This window comes from Danio rerio, chromosome 20, assembly GCF_052040795.2.
Source record: "Danio rerio strain M-AB ecotype USA chromosome 20, GRCz13ab, whole genome shotgun sequence".
Taxonomy (NCBI): domain Eukaryota; kingdom Metazoa; phylum Chordata; class Actinopteri; order Cypriniformes; family Danionidae; genus Danio; species Danio rerio.
This window is the reverse complement of record NC_141040.1, coordinates 17,060,208-17,084,435: the sequence shown is the minus strand read 5'-3', so window position 1 is coordinate 17,084,435 and position 24,228 is coordinate 17,060,208. Positions and strand designations below refer to the sequence as shown.

The 24,228-nt window shown below is 34.8% G+C and overlaps 2 protein-coding genes and 1 long non-coding RNA gene across 7 annotated transcripts in view; 1 reads left to right on the top strand and 2 right to left on the bottom strand.

The window, feature by feature from the left end:
- fam20b (FAM20B glycosaminoglycan xylosylkinase) overlaps nt 1-24,228 on the top strand; it is a 65,557-nt gene that overhangs the window by 22,422 nt on the left and 18,907 nt on the right. For all 4 annotated transcript variants that reach the window (XM_087297047.1, XM_087297048.1, NM_001044818.1 and 1 more), the window contains exons 5-6: nt 20,802-20,911; nt 23,243-23,414. In XM_087297047.1, coding sequence (XP_087153173.1) covers nt 20,802-20,911; nt 23,243-23,414 — 282 coding nt within the window. The remainder of the gene's footprint in view (nt 1-20,801; nt 20,912-23,242; nt 23,415-24,228) is intronic.
- Nucleotides 1,667-20,439, bottom strand: LOC147832175 (uncharacterized). Its single transcript, XR_015518266.1, has 3 exons — nt 19,278-20,439; nt 2,668-4,016; nt 1,667-2,610 (listed from the first exon to the last, which is right to left on the bottom strand). It is a non-coding gene; the product is annotated as an uncharacterized LOC147832175 (long non-coding RNA).
- si:ch211-195o19.4 lies at nt 4,617-18,676 on the bottom strand. Of its 2 annotated transcripts, XM_087298089.1 has the most exons (12): nt 18,588-18,676; nt 18,393-18,485; nt 15,481-15,547; nt 14,083-14,198; nt 10,750-10,848; nt 9,341-9,483; nt 9,148-9,232; nt 8,554-8,704; nt 8,217-8,410; nt 7,973-8,123; nt 7,578-7,705; nt 4,617-5,432 (listed from the first exon to the last, which is right to left on the bottom strand). In XM_087298089.1, the coding sequence occupies exons 3-12, from the start codon at nt 15,545-15,547 to the stop codon at nt 5,127-5,129; spliced, it is 1,440 nt and encodes a 479-aa protein (XP_087154215.1). In that variant the 5' UTR covers nt 18,393-18,485; nt 18,588-18,676; the 3' UTR covers nt 4,617-5,126. The 2 variants fall into 2 exon arrangements, with proteins under 2 accessions (XP_087154215.1, XP_087154216.1); XM_087298090.1 differs by lacking the exons at nt 14,083-14,198; nt 15,481-15,547; nt 18,393-18,485; nt 18,588-18,676 and adding an exon at nt 11,376-11,517.

Sequence of the window (24,228 nt, the reverse complement as noted above, 5' to 3'; positions counted from 1 at the left end):
TGTGGAGTATGCAGATATTAGTGGTAATATTGAAGTGCAGTACAGACATGTAAACACTGCAATCAAACATTTTGCGACAGGATAGTCTATACCAGGGGTACCAAATCTGAATTTTTAATTACGGCCAAAGGTCTGGAACAAATGGTATTACATAACTTCTTATTAATAAACATCCATAACATGCTATACAAGTCAGCACTATTTATTGTTGTTAAAATAAATTGGCGTTTGCATTCAAAACACATGAAATACAAAGCAAAACCACTAATATAAGTGCAATTTTGTACAAAACACAACAAAAGGTAGGCCAATAGTGTCTGGATGCAGCCATGATGATGCAAGCTGAGATTGCATATATCAGCGATGTCAGACACAATGCACTCAATTGAGCAAGGGATGTCACTGTAAGGTGTAGGGTTATGGGTGGGGTTATGTGGGCTCATTAAAAAGCATTGCAGCTGAGATTGCAACTGCACTAGGACCAGACCGCTCTCCAAAAAAAAAAAAAATACAAAAGGTGTGTGATGAAAACACCTTTAGGTGTAGTTTTGTGGTCCTTATATCTGTATTTTGTGGATACTGCCGTTCAAAATGTCCATGTTTTGTTTCATAGAGGCATTTTATATTTTATTTTCACTCTCTAATTGTCTCATTGCAAATCAATCAGAATGACTTTTTGCTTGCTTGTGGCAAAATGAACGCATACTTATCTGTCTATTCAACTCTATTGTGGAATGTCTATTCTCTTCATCATCTTTTTTTTTTTTCCCATGAAACTGACATCTTCGTCCATTCAAATGATCACTTTGTTACGCAGGAATATTTTGAATATTTTGCCTTCGATTATTTTTTACATTTTATTAAAAAAAAACCCAAATAACTAAAGTGTTGATTCACAAGGTTTATGCATGTATCAATGAAGGAAATCCACAATTTGAATCCTTTACGCATGGTCGTACAATACAAAATGGAGTCAGTCCGTATTGAATACTGACGTGGTGCGGATCTGGACTTTGCGAAGCTCTGGTGTATACACACACAGTTGTTTGACTCTTTTCTTTGCATTTACCAAGTCAGTAAGGAAGCACAGACACCAGAATCACGAAATGCAGAGTTTTTTTTTTCATACGGCGTGCGGTATCAAATTCTATTAAAACAACAGTTTTCCAGCAGTTCATACTCGCATCCAATATATTGTTTGTCACGTGTGGCATGCATGAAATGTTTCTGAGTGAAAGTGAAAGTTCCAAACTGCACTTTTCGAAAACAAAAGTCGACCAATTAAAAGTGAAAAAACCGAAATTACATGAAACTTCGGAGGAAATGTGGATATCGTGGTGACGCAATGACGTTAGTCGAATTATGTGTATTAACATGTAAAACAGCATCATGAAAGCAATATTCAAAAAGCAGCTCATTTGAACACCTTAATCATATTATTGTCTTATTCCGATTAAGGCAAATATTTCCATTATGATTTCCATGTAAACATAGTCATTGTTCTAAAAGTCAAACCACAGCAGAGTTCAGACCACAGCAAAAAATCATAAACGTATACAGAAACCAACACATGCTCATTGGGAATATGTGGAATCAGGCAATAAAAAGACTAAAAATAAACTGATTATTATTGTTTGCTGGTGTGGACAAATATAGTTAAAATCAATTAAGAATGTTTTATTTTTCCTGGTCAGTTGTGAACATTAGCTTAGACCTTTTTCAAAGTCCTACCATTTACTTTTGGCCAAATTTTCTTGTTATTATTTTTCTTCAAATTGTCTACTGTAAACTCACTCCTTTCACTCTAAACGCATAAAGCGCCCATTTTTTTATGGCACACGAAGGTGTTCGTGCAGCTGTAACATAAGTTTGTAACTCAAACAATAACAAAACAAAGGCAAGAGAGGTGTCATAAAAATAGCCTTTGTGATTGGTGTCCTATTTAAAGCTATCTAAAGCAATGTGATAGCTGTGTGTGAGGAACACCTTGAAATCAAAACCCTTTGGTGTTTCACTAGAAAAATAACTTCATTTTGGAACAACATGGGAGTCAAAAAGTGCATGCATGAACACTGCTGACATGAAGAAGACTGGATACAGTTCATATATTGTCCCTATATAGCACACACGTATTATATAACACTTTAGTTTAAGCAACAGTTCACACTATTACCTACTGGCTTATTATTAAGATATTAACTGTTTAGTTGTACTTATAGAGTATTGCCTTATTCTACATCCTCAATTCCACCCAATACCTAAACCCAAATATAATCTTAATAACTATTATTGAGTCTATTGAGCTATTAGTGTGTTTATGAACCCAATCTATTAAAATACTGAACAAAATAAGATGCAAACAGTAGAAGACAGAATTTCTAGCCCCTCTGAATTATTAGCCCCCCTGCTTATTTTTTTCCCCCAATTTCTGTTTAACGGAGAGATTTTTTAACACATTTCTAAACATAATAATTTTAATAATTCATTTCTAATAGCTGGTTTATTTTATCTTTGCCATGATGACGGTAAACAATATTTTACTAGATGTTTTTCAAGACACTTCTATACAGCTGGTATAGATATGTGGTATAGTGACATTTAAAGGCTTAACTAGGTTAATTAGGTTAACTTGCCAGGTTAGGGTAATTAGGCAAGTTATTGTATAACGATTGTTTGTTCTGTACACTATCAAAAAATAATAATAATAGTTAAAAGGGGCTAATAATTTTGACCTTAAAATAGCTTTAAAAATTTTGATCTGCTTTTATTCTAGCTGAAATAAAGCAAAGAAGGCTTTCTCCAGAATAAAAAAACATTATTAGACATACTGTGAAAATTTCTTTGCTCTGTTAAACATCATTTGGGAAATATTTTCAAAAGAAAAAAAAATCAAAGGGGGCTAATAATTCTGACTTCAACTGTATATGCTGGAAAACTGATGCAGGACATGGGAGATATTTTCTAAAGAACAACAGTTTAATTGTTCATCACAAACAATGAACAACCATCACAAAGCCCCCAAAATGTTTGTAGATCATCAGGAAACCACACTCTATTAAACACCAGAGTTATTTTAATAATTTCAGGCTTAACTGGGTTAATTTGGTAAACAAATTTAGTTAATCAATTAACTCAGTTGCCTAATTAAGGTTTGTTCTATAGACAATGGAAGTATGGGGGCTGATAAAATTGACCTTAGCAGTTAAAAATAAAATAAACACTTTAGAAATTAGCTTAAAGGGGCTAATAATATTAACCTTAAAATGGCTTTAAAAAAATTAATCAGCTTTTATTCTTGCTGAAATAAAGCAAATAAGACTTTCTCCAGAAGAAAAAATTATTATCAGACGTACTGTAAAAATGTATTTGCTCAGTTAAACATAATTTGGGAAATATTTAGTCAATAAAAAAAAATCAAAAATCAAAGGGGCGCTAATAATTCTGACTTCAGCTGTATTTGTATGTATACAGACCAATGACTGTAAAAAATATTGACGACGCAACAGCGCATTTTCCCATCAAATGCTTTGAAGGCAAAATGCCTCATGATGGGCGCAAACTGTTGCAAAACACTGCTGAAATTGGAGCCTGGGCATGTGCAAAAGGGTCTACCTGATGGAGCCAGAGGCAGAGACGCGGAATCAAGCTTCCAACCAAACGATTGTCAATGTCGAATCAACTACGCCCCGAACTTTTCATTTGACTGCCTGTGTCTGCACTCTAACAAAGGCTCGCTAATTTAAATACAAGCACTTACATTGCTCACATTACACAAAGCTGCTTGTAATAATTTAGCAAAAACAATACATGTTTGACTGCAAAATAAACATTTTTTCAGACACTGTAGCCTGGGTTAGACTAATATGAGCACAAAAAAATATTTCTTTTATAACAGGGTTGCTGGTATTTTTTATTTTCATTGTGGTAGAAATAACACTCGTAAAATCTGAACATTAACATATAAACAGCACATACATTTTTAGAAAGTATTTTTTTAAATTAGCAATTAACACACTCTAAAAAATGCTGGGTTGAAAACAACCCAATTTGGGTTATTTTGTAACCCAGCGCTGGGTCAAAAAGGGACAAACCCAACGCTGGGTTAATTTGACCCAGCAGGTTGGGTTACACGTCTAACCCAGCATGCTGGGTTGTGATTTTAACCCAACTATTGGTTAAAAATAACTACACTGCTGGTTTGAAAGTAACCCAAAATGGGTAGGAAATTTAATCTAGAAACTTTGGTGATTAAAATTACTAAAATAAAAACAATTCACAGTGATACATACTTCAGAAATAGAATTTTATTTGACAAAACATGTAAAAATGTGTCCATTTGTATTTAAAACATATTCACCTTAGCATTAACATTTTTTTTAAGAAAATGTATCAAACTGCTTAACAAAAACACTGACTTAAGTCAGACAAATAACTTTAAGAAAAAGAAAGATTTGAAATATAAAAACTTTTCATAACATTTGCATCAATCATCTGTAAGAATTAATTGCAATGTAAGTGCAGAGTAGAGGAAAAATAAATGCAGAATAATGAAAAAAAACATCTTGACAGAAGATTCACTGAAAAATACAAATGTGTACACAAACATCTACATATCCTAACATATATAAATCATCAACTTTAATGTAGAAAGAACGTAATGTAGAATTAATAATAATAAAAAGGCACCAAAGGAAAAAAAAAAGTTTAGATTAGGAAAAAAGAAAACAATTTAAAATAGAAAATTTTAAATAGGTAAATATTTCATAACTTTTACAATCATGTGCAAACATCCGTAAAAAAAGTTGCAATCTAACTGCATTGTAGAGGAAAAATATTTAGAATAATGAAAGTGCATAAAACTGACTGAAGTCAAACTTACTTCTAAGAAAAAACATTTAAAGTATGGAACCATTTCATAACGTGCACAAACATTTATATGCATCACATTAACATACCATGTGACAAAAAATGTCACAATAGGTCATCAATACAATTAATCGCAGTACGATTCAAGTAACTGAAGGAATGTAACTGATAGAAGTAGAAGAAACAGAGTAGACTGTAGAAGTAACAGAGTACAAGTTGAAGTACACAAAAACCAAGGAAGCGGTAAGGTTACAGTATTATTACTGTTTTTCAGCAAAAATGAATGCTCGCAGAACTCTTACTGCCGGTGTCTCCTCCCCAGGAAGTCCATACACCACAGTCTGTAGAAACTGCCACACCAGGGAACACTGCTTGGGGTAGTTCACGTCAAAAATGTAAAATGCTTTAAAGCAAATGTCCACTGCAGCAAGTAATGTGCTTTGCTCAAGTGCTGTGCCATTTATTATAGCAAAGGCTTGAAAGTTGTGGTTGTCTCCAAGCATGAGCACGTAAGGAGATTCAATGGACTCTTTTGAACGAAGGTACTCAGCCATATTGGTCCCAATCTGAAAAATAAATAAATAAATAAATAATGGTATAGATTCATTAAAAACTTAAAAATGTTAAAGTTAAACCAACTAAAAGTTCAGCTAACACACTGCAAAAAAGTTTCTTAAATTTTTCGCCTTTCTAGTCATAATATTTAAAAATTCTAAAATCAAAAAGAATTTTCTAGACAAGCAAACATGATGTCTCATTTAAAGCAATAATATGCCAAAATTAAGAGAAATTTTCCCTAAAAACAAGCAAAATAATCTGCCAAAGGGGTAAACAAAATAATACTGTCATAAGGAAAAACAAGATTATTTTGCTTACCTCATTGACAGATTATTTTATCATTTATCATTATATTTATCATTATTTCTTAAAACAAGACAGTATGTTTTGCTTGTCTAGAAAATTATTCTTGATTTTGGAATTTTTATATATTTGGACAAGAAAGAAGATGAAAAATCTAAGTAAGAAAAGCATTTTTTGCATTGTGTTGGCATTAGGGCACGACTTTTTGGCCTGGGTGCAGATGACTCAATGCAAAAACACAGTTCTTTTACGATGTTACTTTTATTTTTTAATATAATGTCAGCTTAATGTAACATCAAATTCTGTCTTTATTTACTCAACCCTTTGTCAATACAAACTCCAATTTGTAATAAAAGCTAAGAATTTTCTGTACATATCCCTGTCTACGCAACTACCACTTAGGTTAACGAAATGAACATCCATTTAAATTTTTGTTCAGATATTCCAAAGAGACTGTATTGCTTTATATGATCAACAAACTAAAATGTAGGCTTTTAATTACATACAGCTGTGATCAGAGAACAAGCAGAAGCACAAGCATGCTTTTTGTCTCACAAAGCAGTCAAGGACACATGCTTGAGATTCTGTTTAAAGTTAATGTTTATTTTAAAAAGCTATTGTGTCTCTTCAGAAAATGTTGTTTATACTTAACTGCTCAATTAATATGGATTATTTTTTACAGACACTTTATAATTTTTTTGAAGCTTTAAAGTAGACTTGCTGCAATAGTCGGTAATGTCAGTGTTTAAGGAGAAGTCCACGCCCAGAGCAAAATGCTCATGCCTTTCTTTGTTCAGTTGTAAAAAAAAGTTTTTTGAGAAAATCATTTTAAGATATAGATATGGTGTACCGATTTTGAATTACCAAAATGCAATTTAAATGTGGCTTTAAACATTCCCAAATGCGGTTGTAACTGATCCCAGCAGAGAAAGAAGGGTCTCATCTAGTTAAACTATCATTATTTTCATAAAAAAAAAAAAAAAAACTTTTTATGAAACAAACTGATCATTTTGATAGAGAAGACTCTTTCTACTCAGCTGGGATCATTAACAACCACATTAGGGATCATTTGAAGCTGTATTTCAACTACATTTCTGAAGTTTAAACTAAACAAAAAAAAAAAATTCTGACTGAAGAAAGAAATACATTAACATTCAAGATGACATAACCTGCAAATCTTTGTTCTGGAAACTGAAAAGTTGACTTCTCCTTTAAGACTGACATTAAGGAGAGCAAGAGGATAATGGAGGAACCAGTAATCATACTGGGTAGAAGAGCACAATCAGCACACCTCTTGAAAGAAGAGGGAGACAAAAATGAAAAGGAAGCTGGCACTGAGCCACAGCCCTCCATTATTACCGGTGTTGTGACACATCAATAAACCAGTGAAAAAAATTGCGTCAAACCTACTTCAAAGTGCTACTGACACTATCAATAAAGGGACAAAAATCTCTCAAATTTTTAAAATAATGTAAAAAAAACATTAATTTGTCATTTAACAATAAATACATACAATGGGTCCTTTTCACATTAACAAGAATCTCAGACGTGGAAGTCATCATCATTTTGAAAACTTTATAGGGTTAATTGGGAGATAACGAAAAATATAATTTTTGTATTTGGTCTAATGACAAAAGTAAAAAAAAAAATCTAATCAAACCAAATTAGTTTCCAAGACTTTACCAAATAAGGAAGAATAAATCATTATTCTCTTTCAATTCCAGTTTTTTTAATAAACATCCTCGCTGCAGTGTTAATTACAGTTATTATAATTTCTCTATGAAAAGGGCCCATACAACGTATTATAAATGCTTTACATCATGTAGTTTTAGCAGTAGCTGTTAACTTACAGGCTGTATGTCAATGAAGGCTTTCCTGGTTTCTAGGAAAGTGGGTTTGAACGTTTTTCTTCCAATTTTGTACACATGCGTTGGAAGGATTACAGGAAGGAGTTGCATGGCGATGTCACTCTGTCTCTCTTTAAAATAAAAAACACCCAAAGTACAAAAAATGTAAATTAACTGCAACAAAAGGTGACTGAAATAAATCTACATACAGTATATTACATTAGTTTCTAAAATTAAGAAATACTTAACTATTAAGAAATACTACACTAAAAATGATAATGAAAATTGTCAATACTAACAGTCATTTTTATATTAAGGGGCAATATTCACAATCTATCCTTTTTGGGATTGATGGGGAAGTAACTAATTTCATAAACAGTTTGCTGAATGCCTATTACCTGCTGACATTGTTTCTATGTCGTGAAGTAGATTAAGAGCTTGTTTTTGTTTGCTGGCAACCTGAAGAATCTTATCCTTAAACACTGGTACCCAATTTTCTGTGAGTTTTGAAGCACAGTCTGGATTCAAAATTAAAAAATCCTGGGATATCTAAAAAGCAGAAAACAAAGACAAACATGGCAAAAGTTGTAAAACAAAATGAAACGTACTTAGCCAATGAATTTAGTTAAAAAATTTTCCCACCATGCCTGGAGTGTCGAGAAGACGTGGATACTCTTTGGCTATTTCCATTATCGTTTTGGATCCATCGTCACGAATCCATTTTGCCCTTTGAATCGCTGTTTCTTTCATGTACTGCTCGACCTGACTTGCTGGCCAGATATTATTTCTGAGCCACTCTATCATTTGAGTTGCTCTTTCCGAGTCCACATTCGAATCTGTTGTGAGAAGAACCATACATCACAAACATACAGCTATTAATGTTGGCAAATAGAGATCATATTCATATCAAACAGTTAGGTCTTTTAAATGGGTCAAAATTTTAAATGATACCCAACCCTACACATATGTACCCACATACCAGGAAAAGTAAAATTACTGCCGTCTCTTGGGTTGTCTGAACAAACTGGCTTTTGTCTTCCTCTTCTAATCTTTTTGCGCACATTCCGAAGACGCTCTTCAAGGAAGCCTGTGGCAGGTCTGTGAAATCTACCTGGACTGAACCATGCCTCCTTGTGTTAAAAAAAATACAAAAACAGAATTAGAAATTAACACTGGACCAATTTACCCAGAGTTCCAGAACTAAGGTAATAGTGACATTAGTTGTGTTGAAGTACATAAATGCACAAACAGAAAAACCCTCAAACAGCCCATAAAATCGGGCTCCATAAAGTCTGAAATGGTTGAAGGACATTACAAATTAAAGCACCCTGTTATTATTGTTTGTAATGTGCTTTTTGATTTTCTTTATTATTTACTTCTTGCATGACTTAAGTACTTATTATTTTCCATTTAAATTTTAATTTGTAATTATTGTTAACAAGTATGTACTTGTAACATGGTAGTTAAATAAGAAAATACAGAGAAATGTAAGATTCTTAATCAGATTTGTAATAAGTAATCAGATTGTGAGATACAGAAAAAAATAATAATCTGTCTTTGACACTGTACTCACATAGCCTTTACCCTGGCAATCCTTAAGGCATGGAAATTGTTCGACTATTGACGAAGCCAAGGTGACTTTTGTTGCTCCACTTGGACTAAAAGAAACAATATTCTGATTTTTTTAAAAGATACTACATATGTACACATTTAATTTCTCAAACAATATTTTTAGCATTAAATACATTACTTAAATTTGTACTTACTTTTCTCCAAAACGCTCAATTAGATGTGAAACCAAGATACGAACCATCGATTGTCTTTCTTTAAGCGAAATGCAGTTGCTTTTTTCAATGGCATCCACAATACTGCTGCCACAGGATGTTGCTGTAAGGATGTCTCTTACATTCTAAAAAAAAAAACATTTAAAAATAAATATAAAATTAAATGTGTTTGATAAATGTTGATTCGTCCTGAAATAAAGTGAAACGGCTATACGTCGTGTTTGCTGGCCTCACACATCTGTCAGCCACTCAGTCAGCACGTCACCTTAAAGGGTAAACAAATGTTGCACAGCTCTACTATGGTTACAAAAGGTTCACAGTGTTATAATTCACTTACCCTTTAATACGTTTTAGTGTAAATATTACCTGCTATTAAAAAAATAAAATGTTTTGAGTAAGAAGCTATAATATGTAGCCGTGGCGGGATGAATTGTGGCGTGGCGCCCCGCCATGGAACAATGTATGTAGCAGAAATCATGGCATGTAAATATATATATATATATATATATATATATATATATATATATATATATATATATATATATATATATATATATAAATATATAAATATATGTGTGTGTGTATAAATAAATAAATATATATATATATATATATATATATATATATATATATATATGTGTGTGTGTGTGTGTGTGTGTGTGTGTATATATATATATATATATATATATTTATATATATATACACACACACATACACACACACACACAAGGTTTCCGCTACATTCATTCTTACATGGTGGGGCGCCACACCAAAATTCATCCCACCATGGCTACATCACAGCTTCTCACTCAAAACATTTTATTTTTTTAATAGCTGGTAATAATCGCACCAAAACACATTAAAGGGTAAGTGAATTATAATAGCGTGAACCTACTGTTGCGTGAGGCCAGCAAACATGACGTATATTCGTTTCACTTTACTTCAGGAAGCATTAATGCTACTCTGTAGGTCTATTGGAGACATTCATAAATATTTCTAGCAAATTTAATAAATGTTAGTGACACACTCTTACATAAACGCACTAAAATCACATTCAGCACCATTTGTTTGAGAGCGCACAAGACCTGCGCGCTCTTGAAGCGGCTTATATTTGAGGGGGCATACAGAAGTTTTGTGCACGAGCAGAGGAAATTGACACGCAAGCAGAGATTCGCATGCTCGTAGGCTATTACATAAATGCGATCCCGACTTATAATACTGCGCTTACGACACCTGTCATTGAAATAACTCCATAGGTAGTGGGTAGATCTGTGTAATAAAAAAAAAAAGGCTTGTCGCCACAGCTGGAAAAAATCCTAGAGGAAACACTGTATACACACACACACACACACACACACACACATATATGGTTTATCAGACTGGAACCTTACAAATGCTGCTGCATGCTCCACCGTTCTTCTGTGCTGCTCAGGACCCTGCTGCTGCTCCCTTAGTACTGTTACTGTAGTTGCAGGCTCTTTGATTGATTCCTTTAATAAATAAAAATGAATAGCAATTCACATGTCTGTATTGCATTTTTACTATAGGTTTACCTTGCCAAATATATTGTGTCAGCAACAATACAGTGATGCTTGTATCCACGATTGTTACATGCCAGAATGTGCAAGGTTAATGTAGATTAACACTAACATCATAGAAGACAAGTCTGGTATAATGGATAGAGGAACGTACAAATTATGTCCAGAATTTCAGTTTAAAACACCAATCACTATGAAAGAAAGAAAATGACGTGCATATGAATTTCCTTGGATATGTATTTTTAAACACTTGTAGATTTAAATTTATAAAACAGCATTTCCATATGAAAGGTACTCAAGTAAGGTATTTTTTCATATTGCAGCTTGTATTGAAGATAAGCAAAATGCAATGTAAATTTTTTTGATGTCATGCAGCCATAAGTGTCATCACATAAATTATTTATAATGGCATTGCTGATCAACTTCACACTTGATTAACATGACATTTCAATTTAACTAAGCCATTCATTAAAACTTACATGTATTGCGATATCCCCATGATGACTTTGATGAAATTTGTTGATATTTGTATAAATGTTCAAACGTGCATGATAGTTTTTAGTATTAGGTGTACACAATCATGGGCTAATGTTGTTTTTGATCACCCTGCTACCATAACCCCATCCACCCACCCAACACCAAAAACCCATCTTCAACAACGCCCTCCCGCCCCCTCCTAGAATAGCCTGTATCGCAGCGAAATGTAACGGTGGTTCTCATCGTCCTGTAAGGACATTACAACATGAAGGGGGTGATGATCTTCAACAGTGTGAATGTCCACCGAATCAAGCACAGAAGAAGGAGACACAGAGAAGGCAAAATAATGCCTGTCAAATCCAACTGTGTCCCATTTTTTCACAACGAATTTGACCTTGGAGTCAAAGAGCACAACATTCCTAATGGTTGCAAACTGGGGCTCACCATCAGCAGAGTGAGATACAAAAAGTGTCATTCCTGGCCTATAGGTTGCTCCCTTGTACTTAATCCAAGATGGTAAATAGACTTCTGAGAACAAAGGGATTCCCTCAAATCCATGTTTCACTTTTTCAAAATCGTCTATAGATGCCAGGAGTGTGGTGTATCCTGGACCAACTTCAAAGTCATGTGAGAACATTTTCTCAGACATCAGGGTGTAGCACAACATCATCTGATGTCGGAAAGCCTGTGTTTTACAAATGTTCCGAAAATTGCAGGTTACATGACTTAGTCTTTTGAAAAATCCATGTTTTGCCTCAAAACGCATGGACCAGAAATGAACCAACGGTCCAAGTTTCCTGATGGCCCCAGGATAATGAAGCATGAAGTGGTGCTTTGGCTTCAAATGCCTGTCTGGATAAAGCTCCAAAAACAGACTATGGTGTTCCTCAATCAAATGCTGCAAAAATGTAACTGCCTCTGCAGTTAAGGCTGGAGAGAAAATCAACTCCATACAGCTAAGTAATGAAAGTATTAGTTCCCAGTGTCTCTCGCCTTCTGGAATCAAATCCCCTATCATAAGAGGGAGCAACCTTAGAAGGCACCACATCTGTGCTGCTGTTTGTCTCATGGCCCCATCCGGATTTTTAAGATCCTGAGGCTTGATAACAGATGGCTTATTGCGACTATCAGAAAAACCATAATCAAAGCTTGTAAGTCTATTATTCAGTTGATCGAGTGTTAAGAGTTTTTGTTCAATCAGAGAATTAAGAACAAGCTTGATTTCGTAACCTCCAACTCCTTCCAAAATGTCATGCATGACATCAGGAGTTACATTGTCAGTTACATGGTAGAACTGCAGTTTATTGAGCGAACACGCTCTTTTAATGCCAGTTTCAGTTGGGTTATTCTGAAGTAAATCAGAGTGATAGTTTATCCTGTTGCGCATCACTGACAGGTCCTCAACTGTCTGTTCTCTCAAAACCTCTTTATGAACGCGACACCATCGACATACAGTTTTCCCTGAGAAACTTTCTGTGTAGCCTAGGATGGAATTAAGACCCAGGTTATCCCCACAAACCTGTGCAACGCTTGCTTTAATAGTACCCTTGAAATGTTTTGTGTCAACCTGAACTCCTTCCAATTCCAGATCCTTAATCTCAGACACAATTGGATCTAAGACAGCATTTATTCCATAAGTTTTTATGTCATCTGTCTTGTACACTGCCAACAAGAAGTGAGAGTTTAGGCTGGAGAGAAACTCAGGTCGCAAGCATTTAAGAGTAAAATAAACAAAGCCTAGCTTGTGAACTGAAGTTTTTGATCCAAGTGGGTTTACCATCTCACATTCATCGTTGTACAGTACAAGAGGAATGGATAACTCTTTGGAAAACAGTTCACTGGATTTGAAGATTGTGCCGTCTCTAAAATCTTGCAGTGCAGTGCTCTCTTGATTTTGGCATTCAAAGATCTTGTCTATTGTCCCTGGACTTTCTAAAACCAGCTTTAGCAAAGGCCTTAAAGGAATTAGCTGAAACGTATCTTGGTCTGCCACTTGTTTTACAATCCCCGTCAATGTGTCTCTCTTTTGGGTGTATGAGACACCAGGGAAAGGCACTTCTTTTGGATGAACAAAGCATCCAGACTGTGTAAAGTACTGCTTTTGCTTGTACTCTGACTCAAAGCCCTGAAATGGTTGAGCTGCCACTGCAAAATTTTCTAAAAAACTCTGGCTCTCAGGACTGTCAAGGTGGCCTATGTCTCTTAAAAAAGAGGCTGTTTTTCTTTGTAGGGATCCAACAACATCACTGACAAGGCTAGATGTGTGCTCTACCACACAATTAACAGCACTCAATGTCTGGGAGGAATTTGACCTTAATTTTGCTAAAAACAATGCTACCCTGTCTCTTATATTTTCCTCCTGAAACTCATCACATTGTTCATCAGAAATGTCATCATGCTCCTCATCACTCTGTTCAACAGCCTCTAAAACTGAATCTGATGAATAGTTTTCAGGCTCAACCAAAGGGGCTTCCTCCATTTCATTGCCAATTTCATTAGCATGCTGCAGTAGGTGTCTTCTAAATGATCTAATAATACTGAATGTGCGATTACATCCAGCTTGAGCACACTGAAAGTATGTGGATGTAGAATAGACATGATGTGCAACTCTCAAATGTGAAAAAAATGCTCTGACGTCAGATCCCAAAGACCTTTTGCATTTAAAGCAAATATACCCCATGTTGTGTACACCTAATACCTTTTACTTACATCAAGCACGTTCTTGAGGTACTTCTTGAATTTTAAACGAAGTCCAATAATAGGGATAAGAGAAGTCAGTGTGACATCATCTAAAAGAAGGAGGGTTTCTTGATCAATCTTCTCAGCTGTAAGACAAAATATGCAGAACATAAAAGTATTTTATGCAGATAACCATAAACAGTAATTGTTCATGTACAATCAGCTTTGTGTAAAACAAATATTGCTTCAAAAAATTAATTACTGTCCAAAAGTATTTTTGTCTCATACAACTAAAAAATACAAAAGTTGGAAGTGGCGTTCTCATTTAAAGAAAATAATTCCTAACTGGTACCCAGTGCTAAATCAATTCATGGTAAACTTACAAGCCATATAGTTTGCTGCATTCACTATCAATATAAAGCTGTTTTGATCTGTATCGTATAAAATTCCACTGAAATGAAAGTGACTTGACTTTGAGCCAAAGATTTAAAGACTGTAAACATTTGATTACTTCGATTAACGAGCTACGAATCACGCATGCATACGAAAGTTGGCACACACCTCAAACAAGCCAAAATCAACAAAAAAAAGTCTCTTGGAGCGGAATCTCAAACCCAACAGGAAGTTAGATCTATTTAACTTTCTGTGGCAAAAAAAGTAAATAACAGAAAGCCACTGGTTGCATGAACAGCAAATTTAAAAAATTAAACAGCCAAGGACAAATTGCCATTTGTTTTTTAATCTCTCAGTAGTTTAAAGTGTTGAAGTGGCTACTGATTACTAGGGCTGCCCCTAACAATTGATTAACCTTTAGTCGATCAAAATGTTTTAGTTGCAGAAAAAAAAAATCCACATTGGTGAAGTCATGCAGATTGTTAACAGCTGATCTATGCAGTAGTAGCTACATCAGGCAGAATTTTCGAATGCTCTTATCGGCCTCAAATAAGCTATGGCTTAACATCTGCAATATAGTAGCAACTTTACATGGCTGCTCAATCTAATGCTACTGTAGAAATATGTGCACAATGGAAATGTCTGTGCAGAGTGTGAAAGCATATCAGCACCTTTGTGGTAACTTGCTCTTTAAATTCTTTGCCATGTTTGGTCATTTAGATAACAGTAATACAGCCTTTGAAGATATGTGAAGACACTACATTTCTGTGTGCACTCACAATAAAAACAACACTGCACTTTGTAAATACTGTAAGTAACAGGATGGGCTTTCTGCCCAATCCAAAACTATGTATATTTGCCTTGTAAAATAGGCAATGTGGACAATTAAAGACTAATTATGATTTAAATGGTTTATAAATAAATGTGTAATTATTCAAATAATTCTTCAAATGAACATCACAAGTCAAACAAACAAATCTTTAGACAGAGCAGCCCTAATGATTACAATGAACCAAGTAAAATATTATTACATACCTTCAAATTTGGGGATCAACTCTGCAAGATTCCATTCTATTAATTTGTTTTTTACGTATTCATCCATCTGAAATAACCAACAGATAAAAGCATTTTAGCAAAATATTAATAAAGTAAAAAAGATAATCTCAGCCACAAGTCACTTTATCACAAAAATACTCCTAAGTGATCATAATTATCCAGGGTGTCACAAAAGATGGAAGTCAAACTTTTCTTTTTGGGGATCGAAGATGATTAGGTTGGATTTAGTCTGAGCTCAGACATTCCCATCTGCATTAAACTAACCATACGTACAGGATTAATTAAAGATAAGTCAAATGATGTCTGTAGAATGTAATATGCTCTTAGTAAATGAATAACATTTGCTATTCAATGAACAGCTGTAGAAGCATAGAAGGAAATACTTTAAGTATGTTCTGACCAAAAAAGAAAAAGAAAAAAAAAAGAGAAGAGAAGCTGAATTTAACACTTATGCATTATTACAAAAATGACCTAAAAAAATTAATTGAATAAATTTAAGGAGCACAACAGTAAAAATACAACTGTTTTACAGTTTACACCTCAGAAAGATCACTAATCACAGTACTTGCTGCCATTACCTACATAGAAAAAGATAATGTGTCATTCAAAATGCATTTTATTAAAAAGGAAAAGCTCCTAAATGATTCTAACTGTTCTTGGTGTGGTGTTTAAGAAACAGCTGTCGAACATGCTTAGTTTCAACTCTTTTTTAGCCTGAACTGAGCTCAGGGATTCCCGCCTGCATCAAACCATTTACAGGATTTAAGAAATAACATGTTAGTAGTAAATTAAGTTACCAAGTCAGTGCAGACCACAGACACCTGCATTGTGAAATGTTGAAAGGAGGGTTTTTTTCTTCCATTGATCATGCGGTATAAACTTCCATTAAAACAGCACTTAAAGCAGTTCATAGTTGCATCCAATATCTCATGTCACGAGTGATAAGGATGAAATGTTCCAGAATAAAGGTGAAAGTGACAAACTGCAGTTAAAGTTGAAAAACTAAAAACGAAACACCCAAAATTAACATGAAACTGTGGAGGAAATGTGGATAGCGCGATGATGCAATGACATTAATCTAATTATTTGATATAACATGTAAAACGGGATCATGAAAGAAACATTCAAAACGCAACTAATTTAAATGCCTTAAATCCACACGTAATGGCTGTAACAGCCGGATAACAAACCTCACGACAGCAGGTCAAAGTGAGAGAAGCAGAAATTAAATTTAACGTTCAGCTTTTCTCCAGCAGTGAAAGAGGGGGTTCTGCTGTATCAGTCACAGAAAGACTGACTAACGTTAGCAAACGCACAGACACAGTCAATAGTATCCAGCTGCAGGCCCGCAGAACCACACGTTTTAGGCACACACAATCTAGGCAAACCATATATGGTTACGACGGATGTTAATGTGATTAACGTCTTTTTGAACATCGTCATCGATATATTTTGATATATATGATGAATAAATATTGTACACAATAAACAATAGCGTTTACTTTATTTCATAAATATTGCAATCGAGACGGCTGAAGGGGAGCATTGTTTCCGATCGCCATTCAATATAATAGACTGAACAGTTTTTAATCATTCATTATATCTGATCAGTCATTATTATCTGACAATAATATAGCAGATACTCGTTTGCTGGCCTTGCTGAACGATCTAATTTGGACAGGTTTAATTTATATAATGGATTAATTTATGATAAAGGAAATAATAGCAAGTTAATATAGGCAATAATACATTATATGTAATAAAAATCTTTACATGTACCAAATGTATAACACTATATTAATATTTTACTCAAGCGATTCAATAGTGTTTGTTTGCTTAACTTTCTAATAATCTTTTAATTAATGATTTCCCACATTTAATACTGTAGTAATTTATAGTAAGCAAAAAATTGTTTTTAAAACCAAAATGTAGTAATAGGAACAAATTAACTATTAATAATAAAAAATAAGTATGTGTGTGTATATATATATATATATATATATATATATATATATATATATATATATATATATATATATATATATATATATATATATATATATATATATATATATATATATATATAAAACAGCTGTGACAGTTTAGTAAAAGATAGTTTATATATTAACTTATAATTATAATCAGATAATCAGTTATGATAATCAGTTTATAACTATATATATATTGTTTAAATTATTAACTATAGTAGGCTAATTTATTTTAAAGTGACATATTATTGTTTGCTTTTTATATTTTACAATAAAGTGATTTTAATCAAGTATGATTATAGTAAGATATTGAATTAGTTTATTACACTTAATCCAACAAATAGACGGTCTATGTTTTCTTTGTATATGAACACATGAATAAAGTCATAAGTGTCTTTAACCAATTATTTTTATTTACATAATTCGAGTTCAGAAACTGCAGAGATGTTAAAATGATCGTGATGTAATAATAATAATAATGACTGAAATGGGAAACCATAATGAAATGGGAAACCATAAATTGTGTGTCCTCGATTGTGTGTGCCTAAAACGTGTGTGGTTCTGCGGGCTTGCAGCTGGATATATCTCGACACTGTAGGGGTTCACACACACACACACACACACACACACACACACACACACACACACACACACACACAGCAAATTGTGCAGTCTCTGCGTTTTAAGTAAGGTTAGATGAAGTGTTTTAAATAACGTACTGGCGGTCACGTTGCATCCACGAAACAATTAACTTAATTTTGACAGCCCTTAAGTTCAGCGAAATGTAACGTTACCTTACAAGCAGAGCGGGAATGTACGTGGATATGCTGACAAAATTATTTAAGTGAACCTGTACAAACACAATAGCTTTAACATATACAAAAGTAATATTAAACTGTTCACCTTATCTTTTCCAAGCTCCTTCTGACGACGATGTTGGCGCGCCCTTTCTCGTCAAGACGACAAGGTCGTCTGTAAGGCGAAGCACGGCCGTCTCTTTTTAGTCGTTAGGTAAAAAAAAGCGTATATATGTATTATACAGGAAACTAAATGTGTTATCTCGTATGAACATTGGTAAATACACACCGAATAACTTACCTTTCAGACAGAATTTCGCTTGCTTCCCTCTAAAGACGGCAGAGAAAATGGCGGTTGCTCACGCTGATGTCCCTGCTTGCCTGGACGGTGACGTCACGTGCGCGCTCTTTCACGTATGCGTTTCCAACCCAGCACTGCTGGGTTACAGATCAAGACCGATTTTAACCCATAACTTAAGTGAACACTGTATCAAAACCATATCCAACACAATAGCTTTAACATATACAAAAGTAATATTAAAATGTTTACCTTATCTTTTCCAAGCTCCTTCAGACGACGATGTTGGCGCGCGCTTTCTCGTCAAGACGACAAGGGCGAAGCACGGCCGTCTCTTTTTAGTCGTTAGATAAAAAAAAGCATATATATGTATTATACAGTAAACCTAACGTGTTATCTCGTATGACCATTGTTAAATACACACCGAATAACTTACTCTTCAGACAGAATTTTGCTTGCTTCCCTCTAAAGACGGCAGAGAAAATGGCGGTTGGTCACGCTGATGTCCTGCCTGTCTGGACGTTGACGTCACGTGCGTGCTTTTTCACGTCGTTGTTCCCAACCCAGCACTGCTGGGTTATAGATCAAGACCGATTTTCAACCCAAATAGGGTTAAATCAACCCAAAATTGTTACCCAGCAGTCTCAACCCAGCAATTGGGTTAAAAAACCAACCCAGCGTTTTTTAGAGTGCAGGACCAAAAATATACACAGCTATTTAGTATGCGGAAAAAAATCGTGCATTTAAAAGATAAATACAGCAAGATTTCTAAATATCAACAGGGTATTTACACATACCATCCCTGCACTATATAAAATAATCCTTGTCAAATTGTACAATAAACTTAGCAGTATTAATACATAAACTGATATCTATCAGCTGGTAAACATCGCTTGTATATTGTTTATAATTTTCTTTGCCGTTTTTAATTGGTTTATTTGATGCTTTCATTATGTCTGGCAAAGGGGAGTTTACATACATTTTAATGTTTATTAGCATTTTTCAAAAAAAAAAAAAAGCCAACGGTAAAAGATGTTTATAAATAATATAACATTTACAGCTCTTTTTGTTATTTAATATTCTCTTTCTTGAACATTCATATTTTATAATTGCAAATTCAGGAGATTCAATAACTCAACATGGCGAAACTCAAAATGTCAGAGACGTCTTTAAATGAAGTTCAAATGACGTTACAGGAGATCAATGTGGAGATCGGCTAACATAAGTTTTGTCTTCCTAATTATTATTTCAGACCATAAAGAGAATTACTGTTAGATATGATCACCTGTATTTTCCCCATCATGACTAGGTTAAGCGTGTATCAGCAAATAATAGAGCCTAATAAAAGCCTCACCTTACCGAATAAACAGTGTTCCACCAGATCCTGTATGCAAGAAACTATAGTTTACTGCTGAACTCGTTTTATAATGGTAAAATAACAAAGAAATCGAATAATAACACTTCAATCTCCTGCCAAAGCTGCGACGGTCTGCTTTGAGAAACTGTCAATCACAATTGTCAATCACGATGACACGCCCAGCATTAAATTACAGGCTAAAAACAAACTGTTTACAAAAATAAGGATCTGCACTCATTTCAGCATGATAACCATTGCCTTAATTGACCAGAACCATCTTTCAGGACATTTTATTGCAAGTGTAATTAATGTTTTTATTTGGGCTCAAGTCTCGTTCATTAACACGGAGGAGGCAGGCTTTAGGACTTGTACTGCAGCCAGCCCCCAGGGGGCGATCTAATGTCTAGGAGCATCACTCAAAAGCCGGTGTCATGAGAAATCGGGTCCCCCCCTGCCAATAGGGTCCACCTAGGATTCTATTGGTTTACTGGAGCTTTTATTTTAGATGTGCTACCACTTCTTATGTAAATATATAATGTTACATATAAATACATAAAAACATAAAAAAACATCACTTAATGTTTAAAAATGTTTCAATTAAATTAAATATGCATATATTTATCTTGTAGTTACCGATAATAATGTTTCTAATATAGTGTTGTTAAAATGTCAAGACTGAGAATAGACTATAAAAATATGATTTTAATGTGGAGAAGTACAATAGTTTTTGATCAGGCATTCAACGCAGACGATCCATTGGGGTCCTAAGCGGAGCGATTTCTCATGACACTGGCGCATGGCACACTTGATACTGAATGATGCGTCTATACTGGTTTCGTCTTTTTAATCTCCTCCTGCAGGATTCTGGGTTTTAGGAGAGCGCCTCTGGTGGTGGGGAGGTTTATGAATCTGCGCACGGAGATAAAACCAGTGGCTACAGATCAACTGCTGAGCACTTTCCTGATGCACGGTCAGTTTCACACTATTCTTCTTCTTTTTGTTTTTCTCTCGACTGATCAAATAATACATCCCATTTTTTTGCGTATTGTCTTTTTTTTTTCTTAATTTTCCTTATTGTCCTCTAATAATATCTATAGGACTTTTTAAAATGTAGGCTGAGTCAGAGCAGCTTAGCTTGAAGTTGTGGTAAATTAAAACTACTTCAGTTGTTGTCACTGTTCAGTTTAGTTCTGTTCATGCTAATGCAAATTGCTATATAAATATATGAAAAAATAAATAGTTCACTCAGGCGTCACGGTGACGCAGTGGGTAGCACGAGTGCCTCACAGCAAAAAGGTCACTGGTTCGATCCTCGGCTGGGTCAGTTGGCATTTCTGTGTGGAGTTTGCATGTTCTCTTCATGTTCAGTATTCCTCCGCGTGCTCTGGTTTCACATGCATTATAGGTGAATTGGGTAAGCTAAAATTGTCCGTTGTGTATGTGTGTGAATAAGTGTGTATGGATGTTCTCCAGTGATGGGTTGCAGCTGGAAGGGTATCCGCTGTGTAAAAAATAGGCCGGATAAGTTGGCGGTTCATTCCGCTGTGGCGACCCCAGATTAATAAAGGGACTAAGCTGGAAAAAAAATGAATGAATGAATACTAAGTAATAACTTCCTATTTGTTGAACTATTGCATGAAATGACATTTGAGATTGTGCACACACTCACTCTTGATTGTATGATATAAATGTACTATATCAAAAGATTTTTTTTTGCTATCATAAAAGTGTAACACAGTCAATCCTTTCAAACATTCTAGATGTGCTTGTTTATCTTTTGTGACATGTCAGCTCACACAATATTAATACCACAATTATGATAATATCATAAACATGCCTAGCTAAACACCATCATAAACTTTGTTCGGATTGTTGATATTACTTGCTACTTTTTTTTTTTTTTTTAAATCTCTGTAAAAATCTGTTTTTGGTTAATTGAAATTCTTCTATTAGTTGTTCGATTGACTTTAAATAGTCATTGGAATTAAAGTGTATTTGTATTCATAAATAAATTAAATGCAATTTTGTTCTCACCTGCCATTTTATTAGGTGCGCCTTTCTTGTAGCGGGTTGGACCTCCTTTTGCCTTCAGAACTGCCTTAATAATTTGTGGCATAGATTCAACAAAATACTGGAAAAATTCCTCTGAGATTATAGTCTATATTGACATGATAGCATCATGCAGTTGTTGCAGATTTTTCAGCTGCAAATTTCCTGTTCCATCACATCCCAAAGGTGCTCTATTGGATTGAAATCTGGTGACTGTGGAGGCCATTTAAGTACAGTGAACTCATTGTTATGTTCAAGAAACCAGTCTGAGATGATTTGCACTTTATGACATGATGCATTATCCTGCTGGAAGTAGCCATCAGAAGATGAATACACTGTGGTCATAAAGGGATGGACATGGTCAGCAACAATTCTCAGGTAGGCTGTGGCATTGAAACGATGCTCAATTGGTACTAATGGGCTAAAAGTGTGCCAAGAAAATATGCCTACACCACCACCACAACCAGCCTCAGCCTGTGAGAATTGAATTCTTAGTTTCCTGTTCTTAGCTGATAGGAGTGTCACCCATTGTGATCCATTGCTGCTGTAGCCCATGCGCCTCAAGGTTGGACGTGTTGCATTCAGAGATGCTCTTCTGCATACCTCGAGTTCAGTTACGTTGAGTTACTGTTGCCTTTCCATCAGCTGGAACCAGTCTGGTCATTCTCCTCTTACCTCTGGCATAAACAAGGCATTTGCGCCCACAGGACAGCCACTCACTGGATATTTTCTTTTTTTCTGATCATTCTCTGCAAACCCTAAAGATGGTTGTGCGCGAAAATCACAGTAGATCAGCAGCAGTTTCTGAAATACTCAGACCAGCCCATCTGGCACTAACAACGATCACTTAAATCACCATTCTTCCCACTTTCCACCCATTCTGATGCTCGGTTTGAACTGCAGCAGATTGTCTTGACCTTGTCTACATGCCTAAATGCATTGAGTTTCTGCCATGTAATTGGCTGAGTAGAGATTTGTGTTAACAAGCAGATGGACAGGTGCACCTAATAAAGTGGCCAGTGAGTGTATGTTGCAATTATGTTTCCCCCTGCTGAACAAAATAATTTACTTGGACTTGAACCTTCATTATTTTTGTGTACATTACACCTCTGGAAAGCTTTTTTTTGAACTGCAGCATAATTTATAACCATCTATTCTTCCCTTTAAATCAATTCTCACAGCTCCTTCCTAATATTTTTTCAAGCAGTGTTACAAATGGTAACAGATGCTAATGTCTCTCTTCCCTGTGTAGGGAATAATACATGCTTCTATGGCAAGTGTTATTACTGTCGTGAGACGGAGCCAGCGTGCGCAGAAGGGGATGTGATGGAGGGATCGGTGACTTTGTGGCTCCCTGACGTCTGGCCCTTACAGAAACACAGACACCCATGGGGACGCACATACAGAGAAGGCAAACTCGCCAGGTACTCTTCTGCACCAGAGTGTCCGTGGGGTCTTAAAAAGTCTTACATTTCAAAAGCAAATTTCAGACCTCAAATTCGCTGAAATATAGGGTTGTAGGTCTTAAATTGGTTTAACCATGTCTTTTTTTTTATCGACGTAAAGCTACCCAATCAGGTTAACATGCATACAATCACCTACAATACATCTCAATAGAACATTATTTAAAGTTGCATTTATTCACTCTATTAAGTAAAAAAAAATGTAAAAAATATAAAAATATAATAAACTATGTACTTAACTAGTTTTCTTGTTTTGACACATTATTTGAATTATGTGGCTAAGAAAAACCTTTTGTAAGTATTTATTTTAATCGAGAATGGTCTGCACAGTCACCAGAACGAAATATTATTGAACCTTTTTTGGTTCTTTGGAAGAAGTGAGTCAGGAAATGTTTTCTCCAGCATATTTTTCATTAAAAATCAACAAAAATAATGTATAAGTCTGAAATTGTATTTATAATGGTCTTAAAAGGTCTTAAATTTGGCTTGGTGAACCCTCCATAAACCCTGTGAGCTCTCTTTTCACTGGTCTTTTCCCTTTGCCATCTATTTTCACTGTTTTACCGGAATGAGTGTGTATTGGTTCACACTGCTATATTTAGTGCTCAGAGCACTTTCAGCTTGATGGCCTGTGGTTGGATTAATGTGTTTGTTGGTGTCTATTGGACAGTGGGGGTTTTACTAAACTCATGGGATTAAAAACGTGCTACCTTTACATCCTCTTAAAATTTTTGTAAATGTAAGGTTACTTGTTTGAAATGAGACATGGATAGTT